This window comes from Drosophila yakuba, chromosome X (genome assembly GCF_016746365.2).
Source record: "Drosophila yakuba strain Tai18E2 chromosome X, Prin_Dyak_Tai18E2_2.1, whole genome shotgun sequence".
In the NCBI taxonomy this organism is placed as follows: domain Eukaryota; kingdom Metazoa; phylum Arthropoda; class Insecta; order Diptera; family Drosophilidae; genus Drosophila; species Drosophila yakuba.
In genome coordinates, this window is record NC_052526.2 from 5,911,576 (window position 1) to 5,931,287 (window position 19,712).

Sequence of the window (19,712 nt, forward strand, 5' to 3'; positions counted from 1 at the left end):
GAAATCACAGTTTAAAGCAATTGATAAGAATGGAAAAGCTCCGAAAAGTATCTATCTATCTAGCCATTGAAGAAAATCTCTATTATCAGAGAGCAAAGTCTGCGGCAGCTTTAAAGTCTATATGCTATAGGTTATAGTCTATACTAATTACTATCTTACTTAGCTTCCCGCTTAACTTAAGTTTAAGTTGAAGTTTAAATCTAGGCTGGGCAGTAGATTTTACCTAGTATATTCTTGAACTTTTGCACCACTTTGGTCCAACTGACGCAGGACTGTGTTCTGGCCAATTTGGCAGTCTTAACGTTCTCGCCGCTCCCATCGCTGTCCGCATCCGCATCCAGCTCCGGATTTGGATCCACTTCGCCATCGATATGGGGCTCGGCTCCTTGCTCGACGTCCTCGATGTTCTGCGACTGGTGATCGATTGCAGGGCGGGTGGTGATGGTGGTAGCATTGCTCCGGGGGATTCGGTCGTAGTGGTTGTCGTGGCTGTGACGGCGCATCTTAACGGCACCGCTGTCCACGTCGCTGGCGGCAGCCACATGCACGTCCACATCCACGTCATCAGCCACAGGCACAACGAGATGGCTGTGAGGGTTGTGATTCGGATGCAGGTGGCTGGGGGGATTGGGTACCGAGTTATGTTTGCTCCTAGAGCTAGTATCACAGTGTGGTTGTTGTTGTTTGTAATCATCTTTGGTGTCGTCCACCACCGCTCCGCTGGCCGCCAAGTTGGATGCCACAGTGGTGTTTCGCTTCTTGCGCTGCTCCTCGCTCCTTCGCTCCCGCTTCATCATCTGCTTCTGCTGCTTGGCAAGCAGTTGCTTCTGCTTGCGGGCGAACTTCTCCCGCAACTTGGGACTGCCGAACTCGTCCAAATAATACATGGTGTCCTGGAGGCCATCCTTGCGATTGATCAGCTTCGCATCAATGTGCGGATCCTCGCTGATCTTCAGCAGCGGGAAATAGATGTGGCCATCGGTGGCCAGGCTCTTGGCATCCCGGCGACGGGCCATTGCCGCCGCCACTGTGAGTTCCGCCTGATCCGGTGGCAGAAGTCGGTTTTTCGGCTTGGCATCCACCTCGTCGTCGTCGTGGTCCGCCTCTTGTTCGGTTTTGCTCTTGAGGTTGATTATAATACCCGACTGATTGTCCGACTGGTTGTCGGCCTCCTCGACATCGTCGTCCACATTGACGCCATCGTCCTCCTCCTCCTCCTCGATCTCCGATCCGCGATCATCGCAGTCGACGTCGTCATCACAGATATCCACCTCATCGATGCGGTCCTCCACATCGAATCCCTGAGTTCCGGTGCTGTTCGTACTCTTGTACTTAATGCGGCTGCGCAAGATGCTATTGCCCACACTGCCCACACCGCCCACGATGACGGGCGTGTCCACGCTACCGCTGCTGCTGAGCTCCAGGGCGGAGGAGGCCCTTACTCGCTGCTGATCCTGGGCCTCGGAGCAGTTGCTGCCCAGGCTCTCGCTGCTGCTGTTGGACTGGGCGCCGCACTCGTTCGAGCTTGTGGCATTGTGACTGGCTTTTCCCACGCCCTGGATGTCCTTGGCTTTGGCTTTGGCTTTTGATTGACGGGAGGAGGTGGTGGTGGTGTTGGTGGTGACACCATTTTCGATGCCGCTGTCCTGGCTGAGCAGCAGCTGCTGGCGCTGCTGCTTCTGCCGCCACTTGCCGCCAGGTGGCGCCTGTGGCAGGCTCAGCGAGCCACTGCTACTGCGCGGTGGCGGCAACTGCAGTTGCTGCTGCGATGCACTGGAAACAATTACGCCGCTGTCCGCCGAGCCCGTTGATGTTTGCGATGAGAAGCGCTCGGTCAGCGGTATTTTAATCGGCTGGCTTGTCACGTTGTTGTTATTATTACTGTTACTATTATTATTATTATTGTTGTTGTTGATCAGTGTATTATTTGTGTTATCAATGGCGGGCAATAGGTTGAGAGCTGGTGCAGCTCCTGCTGCCTGCGTGGTTGTTGTTGTTGCCATCAGGTTTTCAATGGTCTGTTAAATACTCTAGGCGTTAGAGTATTTCCCTTTCGGTTCTTTAAAACTTATCAAGCGTCTTAAGCGGCACAGTTTTTCAGTATGATGGTACTTTAAATCACTTTTTGATTTTATGTAAGTTTCTTTTATTTTTGGTTTTTTTTTTTGTTTAGTGTTGGCGCTTCACAGTCACATTGCCTAATATTATATTCAAATCGGGTAAACAAATTAGTGGTTGTTTTCGATTTCGTTACACGAACTTTTGCTGTTTTTGCTGCATTTTCAAACACCAATTTGTTCTATTTTGACTTTCGGGCTAAATTTAGACCAGCAGTGCGGTTTGTTAAATCCGTCAGGAATATAGAGAAAAGCCAAACAAAAAGTATTCAAATTTAAACACACTCACACGAAAAACAAGAACAAAAAAAAAAAAAAACAGAAATGGGAGATCTTTGTGATTTGCAATATTTTACTGTCTATTTGGGTTATTTATTTGTGTGGTCTGTTCTGTTTCGTTCTGTTCTGTTCAGTTCTGTTCTGGTCGGTTTTTCTTAGCGTGCAACATGTGCGGCCGCCTTTAAGGTCGCGAATGAACTGAGAACTCGAGAAGCTCAAATGAAACCGAGAAACAGAAACAGAAACGCAGAGAGAAAGAGAAGGAGAAAGAGCGAAACAGAGCGAAAACGACAACTCAAATTCCAAATTATTATCGCTGACGCACGCCAAGCCAACACACATACGAGTATGTGATGGACGGAGGAACGAGTGGCAATGGAACACAACGCAACGACCAGAAAGAGAAAGGGAGAGAACAGAACAATGAGCGGGGCAAATGGATGCAGAGCGAGATGGCGAGCAAACTTTCATCGGTCAAATGTGCAACATTTGGCAGTGAAACACCTGCCTGAGACCGGGACACAATGGAATGGAGCACGCAGATGCAATACTGCAAAGAGATGGCAGCAACCGAAAATGATAAGCTTCTGGCATCTTCTTCTTCCCTTACTCTTCTTGCCGCCGTGAAGCCTTTATCTTATCACTACTTTAAACTCCCATTTATCAGCATTAAAAATACTACACTAAAAGCCAAAATAAGAAACAACAATAAAAGACAGGGGTTTTTTTTGTTTTTATTTTATTTACCTATGCATGCCTATGGGTGGGTAGGCTTTGCTCTTGTTGCCGAGCCCATTAATTTACAACTGCACATATTTATCAGGAGACCTGAAGTGCGGAGGTGTTAAATTAAACAAGAATGAATTATAAATTAAGCAACAGCTTAACGGCATCTGGAACGATGTGCTAGCAAAAGCACTGCAATGAGCATTATCAAAAACGGAAATTATGGAAGGAATATCAGTTGAATGCAAATACTTTATAGAAAAATGGAGTATATAAATGTATATATGTCAATTGGTGTCGTACCATCGCATCTATTGATAGCGACTCCGAATAATGGTGCTATAAAGTTAAAGTTAAAGTAAAAGTTAAAAGTGGTTCGAGGATAAGGAACATCGACGCAATTCTCCGAATAAGTGGAGAGTCAGCAAGTCATATTTAAATGCGATTGGGTCTTTTGCCAAGAAAACTACTATACAGGGAACGGAACAATGGCAAACGTATAAAAGGTAAACATTAACAAAAAAGAAAAAAAATCAACAATGGTCAACACACAGTGCGCAATAGACCAAAGACAAACCCCATCAAAGAGGCAACACAATTATTGCACGAGTCTCCGTCCGTAAGTCCAATTCCCCTAAACGGCGAACGGGTTGGTTTCAGGTTGAAAGCGGTTTTGCAGACGATGACAAGTGTCCAACAAGGGGCGGGAGTCGGGGAGGGGGAAGGGAAAGTGGGCGGTACGGGGAGTAGTGAAGGGTGCTCAGGTCAGTTTGTTGGCTTAGTTGGTTAGGTCATGCCATGGCACAAAAACAACACGAAACGGAAAAATAATAATAAAGAAACAGAAACACGAAACCTGCTAGTTGGGGGATGAACAAAGCTATCTACAGGGTGACGCAGTCCCTACAGGGTGTTCAATGTATCAGAACGTAAAAAAAAAATCCCTGTATATGCATTCGTAGAAGAAGGAAAAAGAACGGAGCTCAACTTTCAAATACTTTATTGTTACTATTCAACTTTGTTAAATATCATATATATAAGTCGGACTATACCTAATATTGTTCGCGAACTTTCTTCCGTAAACCCATTCACCTCTTGCACTTTCGCCTACTAACAACCCCTACTAACCAACCAAGCAACCGATTCTGGTTGCCACTGCGTCATTTGCTTTTATGTTATTGACTTGACATTGGGCGCTTAGAAAAGACGCAGAGCCCCAATCCCAAGCCTTAAATACATAATGTCTATAAGTTATTACTTGCTGTACACCATCGAATGGGCACTTGTTGGGTGGCTTATTAGGCCGTACAGGTACATTCACCTATTAGCCATTCTGGAAATAATTTAGTGTAATAAATAATAACAAATTGGTTGTTTTTCTAATGCACACCTGGCTATTATTATGTTAATTGTACGTTACGTTAAGTAAAAACTAAACAAGTTTCCGCTGTAGGCAGTATAGTTTTTATGAAAGGGATATTAATACATTAAAATCTACTTTCGAGAAAAGAGCAGCCAATCGGAAGTGGCTTTGAGTATCACGTTTGAAATGAACCACACAGGACTATACTGCTTTTTTTCACATTTCAATCGATATAAGCCACGTGCCGGTGGGTTCCAGTTTCGAGTCGACTTCCATTTAAAAAGCAAATGAGTTGGCGCGGTCTTAAGTAAGTGGGGTTTTCACAGAGAAAGGCTGGTGGGTCTTTGGCTTATGAGGGGCCTGTAAGGGGCATGTGAGCCTAGCGGCTGTGGTTCTTGTTTACTTGGTCTTGAACTTGCATGTCGATAATGCGCTCTGGCATTTGCCGTGGTTGGTATTATTAACAGTGGTAATTGCCCCAAGACATGCTTTTACGGGCTATTTATACCGGCTGGGAACTATATTGATTGCGAATGTGGGAAAAATGTCAAACCAAAACATGTTTTCTACCATTTACCATATGTACCGTGCCCCTTTTTGAGGTCTAGGCTATCGAACTGAATCGCAACTAAAAATACTGTTGAGGCGGCATTCGAATTCGAAAGTGAAATATAAATAAGCAACAAATAATTAGCAAAAGAAAAAAAAAAACAGGGAGAACCAAAAATACATCGAATGCATTCCGATTCCACTGTTTCAACAACGCCTGTTGCTTGCACGCCAGCACCATCTGTTGGCCACCTCAGCAACCGCGCGAAAGTGAAAGTTCGCATCGACGAGCGCATAGAACGATGAAATGGGTGGAAAGAAAATAGCAAATAGCAAAACATTTGCATTTCATTTGGGAAAGAACTAAGACGAGAATATCATTAAATGAGGCGGATTGAAGAGCAAAGCGCCACAGGAAATTTTGCGCATATACTTGTAGTACATATTTGCCAAAGACTCGAGAATACCAACAGTCAACAAAGAAGTAACTAAAAGTGGGAGGCACTGGGCTGATACACAAAAGCCCGCTCCCTACTGCGCAGGGGGTGGTAAAGTATTCATACATACCCACATATGTATACTTATATGTATGAAGACCGAAAAAGAAAAGACAGAAGAAGCTTGAGCATGGCTATCGCTATCGTTAACTTCCTCCGCCAGCTGCTAATGACCGAGTCGGCAATCAATAATTAGAGCTGACCAGGCAATTAACCCATGACAGACTGCACATCGCATCACACCGACGTCGATTAACATCTTAAAGGCATATGACTTCGATAGCAATGGTGGCGAACGCCGATTACAGCGATAACGATAAACAAACGTAAACTGGTTGCAACCGGAAATGGGAGCTCAGAGTGGAACAAAGAAGATTTTTCCCCCAATTACAAATGTATCGTATTGGTACATATTTCAAGCACAAATTACTTTCTAGAAAAACCCTCAAGAATTGTTGTTACTATTTGCATGGGAAAAGGGAAAACGACAAGCAAAAGACAATGGGACATTATGGCGCACAAAGCCAGCAACACAAAGCCGTCAAAATGGTAAAAAGACGAGCAAGCTCTGGAAAATTGGAGGAAAAGGAAGCGCACAACACAAAGGAGGAGAGGTGAAGGAGAAGAAGGGGGGAAGGTGCCAAAGCCAACACGCGATTAGTGAATGCCCAACCCTGGTGGCAACCACCACCCAATTACCAATTCCCACCCACACCTCACCTATCTATATCTAGTTCAAATGGCAGCAAGAACAACCCAAAACTGGTAGAAACCGAAACAACAAGCTCAACGTCCAACGTCCAACGCTTCTCGAAATGCGATAATTTGTGGTAATATAAGCTTAATTCTAGTCGCAAAGAAAACATGTATATATGCAATATATTTTCAGAAATCCCTATATGTAAATAAATGCATGTATAAATGAAACAATCAATATTGGTTGATTAGGCAGCGGCGTATGCGTTTGCTCGTATCATTAGAACGGCAATTATATGATAATTATTTAACCCACTTAAATGACAACAAAGTGATAACATGGCAACGAAGAAACTTGGAGAAAAACACTGAATATATATGCATGTTGTAGTTGTAAATTAAAAGCAACCTATTATCAATTGATTAGTTATTTTAGCTCAAAATCAATAGTTGCAGCAAGAGATAAGCGGAAAATGGAAACAATGGAAACACAAATATAACCCAAGGCAAGAAAATACAAACGAGGGCACTACTTACAAAGAAACCTGGTACAAAACGAGAGTATATATGTAGTATCGGTTACTAGAAACGGTATACATACATAGTATATAAGTTCGAGGAAATGAGGAGCCCAGATTATGTTGCCAAACTACCAGCCAGTGCCAGCGAACCACTATTCCATGAAACTATGTAATCTCGTATGTATGACCAATCGAATAATAACGCAATTCGTGTCACTCATCCACTTAAAATCCCACTGCTACTTAAAATTGAAATTCAATTTCAGTCCTTAACCATGCACTCAATATGGCCAACAAAAACCGGCGGTCTGAATGGCTGAATGTCAAGTTGTCGCCAAAACCAAAGCTCCGAATCTGGAGTGGATTTTAGTTTCTGGTGGGCGGAAGCAGGAGGGACTCGACTTGCGCCAAAACCGCACGTGCACGTCGCATTTCATGGCCCAATCTTATCAGCAAATAAAAAGTGGCAACAACAAACAACAACAACGGTTCTAGCAAATTGCCTAATTAATCAAAAATAATATAAAACGCTTAGCCGAAAGTGAACTTTGGCCATGTGTGTGTGTGTGTGCTAAGTACTTTTCTCTGTTAATTGGGAACGGGGAAGAGAGCGGGGGTTATATTGAAGCACCTCGGATCATGTATCGCCTATCTATATGGCCCCCGTCGCATTTAAGTGTGCATATAGAACATATATAAGTACACGATCGTGTATATATGAATATGTGATTGTGAACTGGGAGAGGAGATTAACTTGCGATGATAAGCGGCAATCCAATCCACTCTAAAAAACCTCACACCATAATATGTATGAGAACGTATGGCAATCCCCAAAACCCCCGTCGAAAACCCCCTTCTTGTTGCCAAGAGTCCTTTGTTTTCGTTTTTACTGCACTTGATTATCATAATTACATGACAAACAACAACAACAACAAGAACGTTCGGTTGCTTAATGTAAACAAATAAACAACAAGGCAGCGAAGAAGCATTTTCCACATTGATAAGGAATTACAAAATATTTTTGTTTATTTTTATGGAATTTATGGGAAAGTCACAACGACTGCGATTGTAAAAATAAAAACGGAACACAATTTGCATATAAACCAAAACACAGTGAGTCAACTCATAAGGCGAAAAGCGAAAGAGTGGTTGTTGTATGATTAGACACTACAACAACTCTACTTTAAGCGGCCCCAATGGGTTAAAGCCACTTAAATTGACATTGGCTTAGTCACTGCCCATTTTTAGCCATTCAAAACCAAGCGAAGGAAAAAACCAAGACAATTTCAACGAGCGCTGACTAAATGCGGAGTTCCAAGTACTTGGGTTGTCCCCCAAGTGCAAAAAAAAATCGAGCCAAGAAATCTGAGAAACAAAACAAAGAGGCAAAAGTATATATGCAAAAGTAAGCCAGCGAACTGCCTTCAACTCAGCGCTTTAAAAACCCTTAGCTATTAATCAATTAAAGCCAAAAACAAAAAACCGATTGGCAAAGTTGTACGCAAACCATCAATGAATTGCATCAGCCAATTCAATCAGCAATCGTTAGAGATAGTGAACTCGAAAATTGAGGTCACCATGATATTTAGATTTTCCCAAATTTTCTCCGATTTTTCCCACAAATATTACGCACAATTGATCACAGAGGAAAGCGCTTGCAATGCGTAAAGTTTACCAAAATGTTGGTTTATTTATAGACAAGCCCTCCTCCTTTTTGTTTTTGTTTTTATACTTTGGCTCACCCCCTCTCACCCCTCGTTGAATAAGTGAACCGTGTGTCATCAACAAAGGCGCAAACGCACACACACACAAAACCACAAAATATAAAACAAAAATCGAATCATTAATAAGCAGAAAAAGCCGACAAATGCTCGCATGAGAGTAGCAACGAAAGCTGCTCCCTCTCTCTCACGCATGCAGCCATCTCACTCGCACAGTATCGCCCCTCTCACTCCCACTTCAGTCCCACAATGACGCAATGCGTGGCAGCATTTACGTCAGGCGAATGTTGAAGTTTCTGCTTCTTTCTCGCCGTTTCCCCTGTTTCTTGAAACGCCTTTGTGTTGTTTTTCTTGTTGTCTTTGTTTCTGCTGCTGTTGCTGTTTCTCTTTATGTTTCATTTTCATTGTGCTTCCCCGCATTATTGTTTAAAATCGAAAGCACAGAAGTTAGCCACATAACCCGTCAAAAAGTTCGCCGACATACCGCCTTCATGAACTACGTATGTACGTTTATGCTGTAAGGTTTCATGATTTCGTAAAAGCGTGAACTCAAATTGGCCGCCTTCTTATGCGAAACACGAAAAATTTACGCTTTTCTTGGGTCTCAGCTGATAGGAATGTCTGATAGTGAGTAAAACGTAACCACTTTTCATTGAGCAAAGTGCGTGAAAAGTGCATCGCATAAACGCAGTAATGGGATAGAAAAACTATTCTGGGCGGTAAACATACTTTACAAAGATTCAGCTCAAGTATTTCTTTTTTTTTTTTTTACCAATCGCTATGACTACGTAACGCAAACACATTGTGTCTGTATCTGGCGCGGACACTCGATGACACCAGACGGTGGGCGAGCCCAACTCTAAATGCGTGCGATAAGATTTCCCCCAGACAGACAGACAAACAGCAAGACCCACTTTTCACCCAAGTACTAGTGCTAGTGCCAGTGCACCGGAAGATGGCAAGCAAGTTGGGCCAAGTTGCCTCAGATTCGGTTCAGACCAGACGCCACCGGTGGGTGACCGACCGGTGGTGAGCCTACAAAAGTCAGAAAAAGTCGAAAACTACTGCGAATTCCAAACGCCAGCTCAAATTGACACTCGGGGGCGTTTGGGGAAGCACGTGATAAGCGATAAGCGGTAAGCGGATTATTGATGGATCCACGCTAAGTGCTAGTCCCAATACAGTATGTTTATATTTGCCGTTGGCAAATTTGCATGGCGGAAAATGAATTCGGCGCATAAATACCAAAGTGCTAATTGCAGATCGTCGTACAGTGGAAAATTTGTGTGTCTTTCTTTTTCATCGATAATTGGAAGTTGTGGACAAAAGACCTCAGACCTCAGACTTCACCTCGATACCATTTAATTTCCATCCAATAATTCATGCAGTACTTCCCTTCTTGCCGTCTCTTTCTGGCTCTCTGGCCGGGCGCATGGGCCGCTAATTAAATTTGCACGCAAGCGAGCTGGAAAAGGACGGCGCTACGAGTGTACTAGAAATGTGCTAATTGTGCACGCTAATTGCGCCAAAAGATTTGCAACGAAACGCAGAAGATACGTAGATACGTATTCAAGTCAGTCAATATGTATATACAAGAGAGATATATACATATGTGAATCAAGAAGAGGAACGTTTCGTGTTCCGTTTCACATTGTTGTGCAGCAGACTGGAAAGTTTTGGCGAGCGGCGAAAAATCTCAGTGTAATCGCTGGATGAGCAGGGGGTGGGGGGATGGTGGGTTCAGCCGATTTAGTTGGTCATGCGATAATTTCGTTAGACGCCACGCGCCGCTGATTAAACGTCCTTTTTTCCCCATCCCTCAAATCCCCATTCCCTCCCCATTTTATCTGCCCACAAAATTTGCATTAAAAATAGACAAAAGGCAAGTGATAATATTTGGTGTCTATTTTTGGATGCAAAACGTTCCCTCTGTTGATCAATTAATTGACGCCTGGGCGATGTGCTAAGTGGAACGAGCGGAACGCATGAGAATTGGAATGGAGCACGGACAGTCAAGGCCAAATGTGCTTCAGGCCGAAACGGTGGCATGAAACACAGAGGTTATAACCACAACGAAACCAATTAAGCGCAACAAAATACAAATCGAAATCATTACAGTTGGTAAATATGCCCAGTTTTCAGCTGTTTAAAACCCAACCAGAGCGTTGTTGTCACAACGAAATAGAACACAGCCAAGGCCAGGCAAGACCGTTAACCTGAAACAGCAGAATGAAACGAGAAATAAATTCAACAGATCAATTAAGGCAACAGACAACTTTAACTAACAGTTGGTCACACTCTAAACGGCACGTTGTTTGCGTTTTCTTCGCAGCCTTCGGCTTCGACCACCATCGGTCGATAATCGGCCTTGCCCATTTGGGGGGCGGGAACGATGGGAAAGGGGCAGGTGGGCGGCGTAGTAGCAAACACTTGCGAACACCACACAACTGGTTTCAATATGTGGTTTACTGGCCTCGCACTCACACACCACAAAGCACATACACCACGCACCACACGCCAAAAGGTCCACCAACAAAAGAACAGCAAATGGCCAAAGCCAAATCAAAACCGCAAAGGTTAAAAGCGCATTCGAGGCAAAGTCATAGATGTAAAGACCTTTTTCCCATTCACCAGGTGCAAAACACATACATAAATGTGAGGAGGAGCGGTGCGTCACAAAGACGAATGCTGCTTCGCCATTTCCACATTCTCGCATAAATTAATTGCACTTTTCGTGCTGCGTTATTCGAGTTTCCGCAAAAACGGGCACAATAAAGCACAAGCAAGGCAAAGCAAAGCGGCTTCGAGCCCCCTAGCACCAACACCCCTTAATTGACAATATTTTCCACAAGATTAGTTTCCACTTGTCACCTGCTGTCGATCAATTGACAGTCATTGATCAAACGACGCGTAATTCCCACCATACAGGAAGAGCAAGCCCTGAAGAAATCCAAAACAATTTAAGTTTCGGGCAGCTATTAGGTAAAATTTTAGTGCCAGCATGATGGTGGCCACATGCCCCAATAGATTTGTATGCTCCACACACAATCCCCACAATCCAATCAACGGACAACACGCATTTAATGGAATTGTGTGCCATAAAAAAAAAATAAGTTAATTAATTGAGCCAACAAAAAGAAAAGGCAATTTTCGAATGGAACGAAACGGAAAGGAACAGCGCGTGCTGTGAAAACTGTTGTCGAACTTTTATAGCCCAAGTCGTCGCATCGAGTGGCTTCTTGGACAGCTTGTGTCCAACCCACATTGTTTACTGGCATATCGTTAACTTTATTTTTACTCATATTCCCATTCCCTTCCCCTGCCTCGATAACGTGTACCATCCCGTCCTGCCTTGTCATTATTTTGTACGAATTACTTTATTGCAAATCGAAGTGAAAAACGTTTATTGATCGATAACAAGAATGCGACTACGTCAGCAGGTTCTTTGTGCCCATGTATGAGTCTTTATTGACAAAAGTTCATTGCCCATCGTAACCAAACAATTGAATAATTAACAATTAACTATTCATATTCATAACTATTCTTGTTAAACAACGAAACTAGCAACCAAAGTATTCCCATCTTTACTTCATAGAGCAATAGCTTATTATATATGGAAAGACATATTTTATAACCGGAAGTGCATAACGAAACGCACTCTATTCGCATTAGCGACTTTTGACTAAGGTTGCACCGGATTCCGCATTTTATTATGTATATTTTGTTCGTATTTGCAGTGGCGACAACATTTCTGGTTACCAAAAATGCCAAAGCTCCGATTCACCTCCAAAAATGGGCGTGAGAAATCGGCGGGGGGGCCATAACATTTCGACTTTTGGTCGTATTAAGCGCGTCATCGTTAGCGATAAATACAAAAATGCCATAAATACAAAAACAACAAGCAGAAATGTAAATCGAGACGTGCAAATATTTATAAAAGGATCATTTCAGATCAGATCGATGGGGAACGCGTGGCTGCAGTGAAACAAAGTCAACTGGCTGCGCATCAAGTTACAGATACAGATGCAGATACATATGGTTGGAAATCAAAGATACTTCAATGATAAGAGGTGTAATCGCGCTGGAAGTGGATACGATAGAATGGGCAAATAACTCCTATACAAGCGAGCCCTTTGACATTCGAAATGCGTTAGGAAAAACAATTCCTTAGATTTGGCAAACCAAATTGTTCAAAAAACTGGTGAAAGACATGGGATCATACATATATGGATGGAAACAACGACTGTGGAAGTATATATGTATATACACAAAGTGCGATATAATAATGTGTTTGTTGATTTTGGCGGCACGTCATGCAGTTTTGGCCCCCGAAAAAAGTCTGACGAAAGCAAAGCTCCAATTGAGAAGCTTTTCAGTGTGGAAAGCTCCGTGTTAATTCTTCTTTGATTATCCGTTCGTCCGCCTTGAACCATTGACACATTTAAGGCCTGGTGGGGGTGGGGGAAGGGAGATGAGGAGGAGAAAAAGCGTCAAAAGAGAGAGGGTAAGGGTGAGAAAGTTGGGGTTAAGAGAGAGAAGTGATCGCCACACTAAATATACAAATTGTTGGCATTAAAATACAAAAATGGGAGAGAGTGAGTTGAAAAGGGGAGGGGAGGGGGTGGTCGGCGTGGTGGGGGAAGCAATAGGCGAATCAACAAAGAAAAAACGCCAAGCGAAACAAACGAAGAAAATTAGCAAATGGTACAACACACACACACGTGTGTGCGTGGTGTATCGTATATGTGCAAATATTTCTTCGTCTGTGCTATTTTTATAAAAAGAAAAAATGAAAAAAGACAAGAAAAGAAAATAAAAGAAAAGAAAATAAAAAAACGAGGCGAATGAGTGGGCAAAACGCAACAACAACAACTAATACACACACACAGACACACACACACATACGCACACACGAAGTAACTTCGACTCCGACTTTTTGCCTTTGGGGGGCACTCAAAGAAGAAGAACGAGTGGAAGGAGGAGGAGCGGAGGAGCAGCCGGCGCAGTTCATGCGAATTTTTTTTGGGAATTTTCCACTGGCAGAGCGACAGCAGCAACAACATGAATAATTCACTTTTGGCCCAAGCCACCATGTACACCAGCGGTCACACCAATAGGCACTACTATCTACACCATCTATTTTGAAAATCTTGGACTTGCGAGTCTGGAATACCATTGCGGGGGATTCCCTGTTCCCCGATTCACTTTTCGGGGAACAATTGGGTTTCCAGCACTCCACTTGTTGGAAATCTAATTAGAATCCAATCAGTACTTTAAAGCTATTGGTTTGTTGATCGCCGGTGTTTTCCTTCAAACAGTGTGCGCCTGTTTCAACATTGTCACCAATAAGGAATTGCATACACGTACCGCAGCGTCTCACCCCCCTCCCCTTTTCCCACCAATGCTGCGTCTCACCCAAATGCTGTGACCACTTATTGAAGAACTTGTGCCCATAAAAGCAAATACTGATCGGCGGAACGGTAGATGGAGTTTGGGGGGGGGGGGGGGGGGGGGGGGGGGGGGGGTGGGAGAGGGAGTCACCGCACCAATTATCACGGAGACGCAGCAGCCGCAAAGCTACACAGAGAACAATTATGGTATAGAATCAAATATAGAACACAGATTTCCATTTAATATTCTGCATTATAATAATGATGATTTTAATAAAAATGATACCCCAAAGTTAAGGACTAATAACTTGTATTTACATCTATGAAAGATCTATTGACTGCAGTATTTTTGTACGTGTACGCTGAAGCAGCAACAACAACGATACAGTAAAACTGGTTTGAAGACGACGCCGCTTCGCTTTGCCACTTGTTGTGCGCCTAGCGAGGAAAAGAGAGGGGGGCCAGCAAGTGAGCGAGACAGAGGGATTGCAAAAACTTTTCCATTGATGAATTTTTTGGCACTTCTTGGAATTGGTAGTGAAGCTGCACTCACATCGCGGATACATGTACATTCCAACATTTCCATATACAAAACTAGTGTGCGTTAGATTCGCTAGCACACAAAATGAGGTACTTTAAAGAGCTTTCTAGAACATTCGCCTTACTAAAAATATATCTCCCCCCAAGTATAAATAAGAAACATAAATACTTTGGCAGTGTGCGTGTTTTTTTTTGAGGGGCAAAGTTAAAGTTGGAGCATATTTCACAACGCTGTGAAATAAACTCCATTTCATTGGCCACTTTAGACTAATGCTGATAGTGATTTCTATCTTTTTGTGATTTTCTAATGGTGTCAGGCGGCAAAAACAACAATGCGGCAACTAATTAGATTTCAATGCATATTGAAATCGACTAGTTTCTATATATTATTATTTCTTTTTTGTTGGTTTTCTTTTGGACACATTACACTGCACACACTGTTGACACAAAAAATAAAGAAGTAATCAGGCGCGTCACGAATTTGCTTCACTTTTTGTTTCGCCGTTGTAATTTGTATTTATATTTATATTTGTTTCGTTTTTTTGTCGCTGATAAAGCTACAAAAACAAAAACAACAGCAAACAACAAATAGAGTCGCGGAATGGCTGAATGGAACGCGGCGGAACGAGAGGAGAGAACGACACGCCTGCTCGATGGATTCAACGCGAGTGAGCGAGTCGAAGCATGGGCATCTACATCACATTCACATCAGCCGACAGCGCCGCCGGCAGCGCAGCAGCGCCTGCGCCGGCGTCCACCAGCACAGCAGCGCTCGCAACGGAAGGACCACACAACCAACCCCATTTTCGCACAACTAAGTAGTAATATTATTTATAAGCCAAAAAGACTAGTTTTAAAATGTGGCCATGAAAGCACTTTCATGAAATAACTTGTATTTCACATTTTGGAGTGCATCCTAACTGACTGACCGCATCTGTACCGGAGCATTGCCCGTTGCACAGTGGCCCAAAAGCTATGCTTTGCTTCTCGCATGGAAAGCAAATAAATAAAACAAGTATTTATACTTTTCCCAACCAAAGCAGCAACGTTGGCAGCTTGCTCCACATATTTGGCCCAATGTGCGCTGAAATTGATCGTCACATGGAGACGATCCGCGGCGAGAGGCGCAGAGAGGGAGCGGGGGAGAGCGTGGGGAAATCAGGGAGCGAGAGAGGCGGGAGAGAGAGCGCGCGCGCGAAAGAATTTCTAGTCAGCGGACAGCTAATTTGCATGCGGTGCGTGAGTGTGCTAGCTGCATGTGTGTCAGTGCATTTGTATGTGTATTTGTTAGTGCGCTGCGCCGGAATTTCTCATGTGTCGGCGACTTATGCAAAAATTAGGTAACCGAGAAAGAGATAAAGAAAGAGGCAGAAATGAGAGCGCGCGTGCCGATGATTCAACACAACAAAGCAGCAGAGGAGTGAAAGAGTGGAAAATACAGTGGATGGGGAATGTGGGAGGTGGGTGGGTGTCGAGGTCTTTTAAGCACCGCTAATTGCGAAGCAACAAAAAATGCAGCCGGTTGATTAACCAGCGCCGCCCAAAAGTATGCAAGTCCCAAGGCCACAGCCTTCAATGCTCGCCTTTTTTTTTTCCAACGAACGAAATTGTTTATTTGGATTAGCGTATCAATCAATGCTCGCCAAAATGAGAATCTTAAATTCTGTATTTCATAGATAATAATCACTCATAACTTAACCCATTCCTAATTGGGCAACACTAGATCCAAAGTTTGCATAAATACATTTTGTGTTCTATTCTAGGTACTTATATGGTACTTATATCAACTAAAACACGCATAGAACTGTGTTTGGATATGCTTTGTAGCCGTTATTACTACATATATAGACTTCAATGGGGGAGAACAGACTTTTGCTTACCCATTTACCCGGTTACCCGTCTAAAGGTTTGGTAAAATGATAGTCAACTTACCTGGAAAGAAAAGAGGAGGAGAAAAGATATTATTAGTACAGATATCAAAGGGTGTTCGCCTAACTTCAGCTGGATGAATCGACCCACTCGGGCATTTGGGACACTAACTATTCACCGACTGGACAAACTGGCGCTCCAGATGCTTGTCCGGCGGGGGTTTGGGGGGCGCCTCGATGGCAGTGCTCTTCAGTTTTACATCGCGATTCGGGCCCTGTTTAGTTGCCTTCTTGGCCGATATGGTTGCTGATTCTAGAGACTTGTTCTCAAATCAACGCGTACTACTGGTCTTGACTGTTTCGCGAAAATCGCACTTCGTTTATGGCTAATAGGTAGGTGGTGGAGTGTCCTTGAGGTTGGTTTATTCGAATATTTGACGAAAGATTTGGAACAAAATTTTGGCATTTAAAGCAGAACAGAATTTTGACATTAAATTCAGACCCACAACCGCCTTAGCAACACAGCTAATTGAGAAAAGTATTTTAGATACTAGCCAAAGTATCGCAGAGGTCTGTGCCCTTGCTAGATTTGTTTTTGTTAATTTGGTCGATCGAAAGGAATTTTGTGCCCGAAATTACAGACTTATTTAATTCTCTTTTCTGCAATCATAAACAACATTGATAAATTATGGATGGCGGATTTGGAGCAGCGCCAAGTGCACGCAATTTAAAAACAGAAAAACGCATTTGGGGGTCGCCGATCGCAGGACACAAGCACATGCACAATCAGTATCACAAACAAAGAGAAATAAAATGTACAAATTAAAGAAAATAAAAATAGCAAAAAGGTGGCGGCTACAATTGCAGTGTTCCTTCGGAATGGCATAAATATTTATGAGAGAACGAGTAGCAGTAACACAGATCGCTGGTATGCAGGGTGCACCACCCCCACAAACACCACCACCTCCAGCCGCACAACAAACGCACAGCACACCACACCACACCACACCACACCAGACCACCCCACCCCCACCCACTATGTAGGTCATTATCTTGTTTACGTTGGAGTGACGTCGATGACGCAGCGCTGACGCGGAGAGCGGCGACTACAGCTGCGTAGTTGACGCACAAATCGGAATGGAAATCAAAGCGGGAGAAGGGTTACTCCTTTCGTGCGGCAAAGAAGCACGCGAAGGAGGGGAGGGGGGCTAGGATTGCAGTTCGTGTAGGTTAGTCAATGTCAAAACTCGCGATCTGCCCGCCGCATAAACGTAATAGGCCGCATAAACTCGGGGGCAGCTGCAGCTGCAGGTGCAGGTGCATGTGAGGTGCACAAAAAGCTCCTGTTCTACAACGCAGCTGAATCGAATTATGAATCGAAATTAATTGAGTGGGTGGGTGAATGTTTGGTTGGTTGGGTGGTGCAGAGCGACGCGAGACAGCTGGAAATGCATCGCAAGTAGTCGGAAAGCGGTGTAAAAATGAAAATGGATTCGGAATGGCGCGCAATCATTTCATTTCGTTTGCAAATTGCAATTCCAAGCGCTGATGAGATGATGGCTTTCACCTTGATTAATTCGTAAAATGTGATTCACTTTGCAAGCCCAACAATTGCGATTTGGTTCACCCATTTAAACAGCGCAAAAAAACAGATGCTATTGGATTTCAATCTGTTGGCTTGATTTTCTACAGAAACCATTGGCAATTGGGAAACTGCTGGGGTAATTGGGGTCAAAGTGCACCGTAGAAATGTGTGATTTTCCCCGATTTCCGCGCAATTTGTTGTTTATTTTACGTGTTGTTTTTGATGCTGCTGCAACTGTTGTTATTATTATTATTATTTTTGTTGTTGGGAATTTACCTTCGAGTAGGGAGCCGCGGTTGATCAACATGCTCGATGAGGTTGGCGAGCGGAAAAGCGCTGTTGAATCGAGGTGAAGTGAAGAGAAGAAAAGCGAGGCGAGGCACGGCGAGGCAAAGAACGGGAGAAGTGAAAAGCGCTGGACGTCGACGTCGAAGCCGCTATCGCTACCGCGGTCGCCGAGAGCAGCGAAGAGAGTGTGGGTGGCTGGGGTGGTCGGTCGGTAGGTCGGTTGGTGGGTTTATGGGGTTTTTCGGTTGAAGTTTTCAACTGTTGACCTTCTTTTCCTCAGCCACTTCCTTTTGTTATTTCTGTTTCTCTGCTCGCAAAAACTTCTGCAGCGCTATCGGCGTAGCAGTCGCCGCGCTGTCGACAGCAGCGCAGCAGCTACCGATACACACACGCACGGGCACTGACACACATACACACTCGCGCGCACACACACACACGGGGGCACAGAACAAAATTAAAGTGACGTTGGTTTGATTTTGTTTTTGCTTTTTTGGCTTAGTTTCGTCGCGTTTTTCGCCTTTTCAGCGACGTTTTCGAGGTGCTATACTTCTGCTTCTTTCTCCGCGTTTTTCGTGTTTTCTTCAGCGCTTTTTCCTGCTTTATTTAGTGCAAACTCGGGTATCAAATGCGAAGCGGAGAGCAGAGCAGAGAACTCGAACTCGCAGCGAGTGAATCTCGATTGAAACTAAATTCGCAGCAGCAACAGCGCAGCGGGGGGGGCAGCGACGCAGGCAGCGCAGCACCAGCGGCAGAGCGGCAAATTCAAACGTTTTACTTCTTATTGTTTTTTAACTTTTAACTTTAATTTGTGGCGCGCGTTTTTTCGATTTCAGCGTTCTTCTCGCCACGAATTTCGTGCTACTAAAAATTTGCCGTTTTCGCTGCGGAATCCAAGCAAAAAAAGGCGAATTAAACAGAAAACAGCAGACACGCATACCAGCGCAAAAGTCGAGCGCAGCAAATGCGGCGAAAAAGAGGCAGAGGGAGCAAGCGAGTGAGAGAGAGAGCGGCATTGAGAGAAAGAGCGGCGAAGTTAATACGGCGACGGCGAATACTTGGACATATTTATCGATTGACTGGCGAAGAAGAAGAGCACAAGAGAGCGGCAGAGTAAATGAGTGCGAGCAAATGGAACGAGCAGAGAGAGAGAGAGGATTCTGCTAAGCAGCCGCTGTTAAGAATTAAGCTTTTAACATTTAACACAGGTGGTAGCAAAAGCGATGAAAGGGGGGCGGGCGGGGTAAGCACTGATAATACGATGACATTTTTCGCGTATCGAGCACTGCTAAAAACAGCCGTGTGCCCAAAACAGCTGAGTAATAAAATTCAATTACCCAAGAACACAAAATCTAACAAATAAAGCAACTCAATTAAGCTTTTATTTCACTTTACGGTAACAGGCTGCTTAATTAATTTGCTGAAATAAACATGTTGCTCTGTTTTCTGAAACAGTGAAACAGCAGCACAAATAGAAAGAACTTTCTTAACAAAAAAAAAATAACAAAAACACTCCAGATTAACTATATAAGTGCATCTTAAGCTGTTCGATTTAATAGTTGATATATCTTTTAA

The 19,712-nt window shown here is 43.7% G+C and overlaps 1 protein-coding gene across 14 annotated transcripts in view; it reads right to left on the reverse strand.

Moving 5' to 3' along the window:
* LOC6524383 (protein kinase shaggy) overlaps positions 1-19,712 on the reverse strand; it is a 46,192-nt gene that overhangs the window by 17,939 nt on the left and 8,541 nt on the right. The window contains exon 1 of one of the 14 annotated variants that reach the window (XM_039377669.2): positions 18,129-18,946. The exons of 6 other annotated variants lie outside the window; for them this stretch is intronic. In XM_039377669.2, coding sequence (XP_039233603.1) covers positions 18,129-18,159 — 31 coding nt within the window. In that variant the 5' untranslated portion in view covers positions 18,160-18,946. Of the gene's footprint in view, positions 1-223; positions 2,628-18,128; positions 18,947-19,712 lie in introns of those variants that run through there. 7 more of the 14 variants (XM_039377670.2, XM_039377657.2, XM_039377658.2 and 4 more) reach the window with 7 other exon arrangements.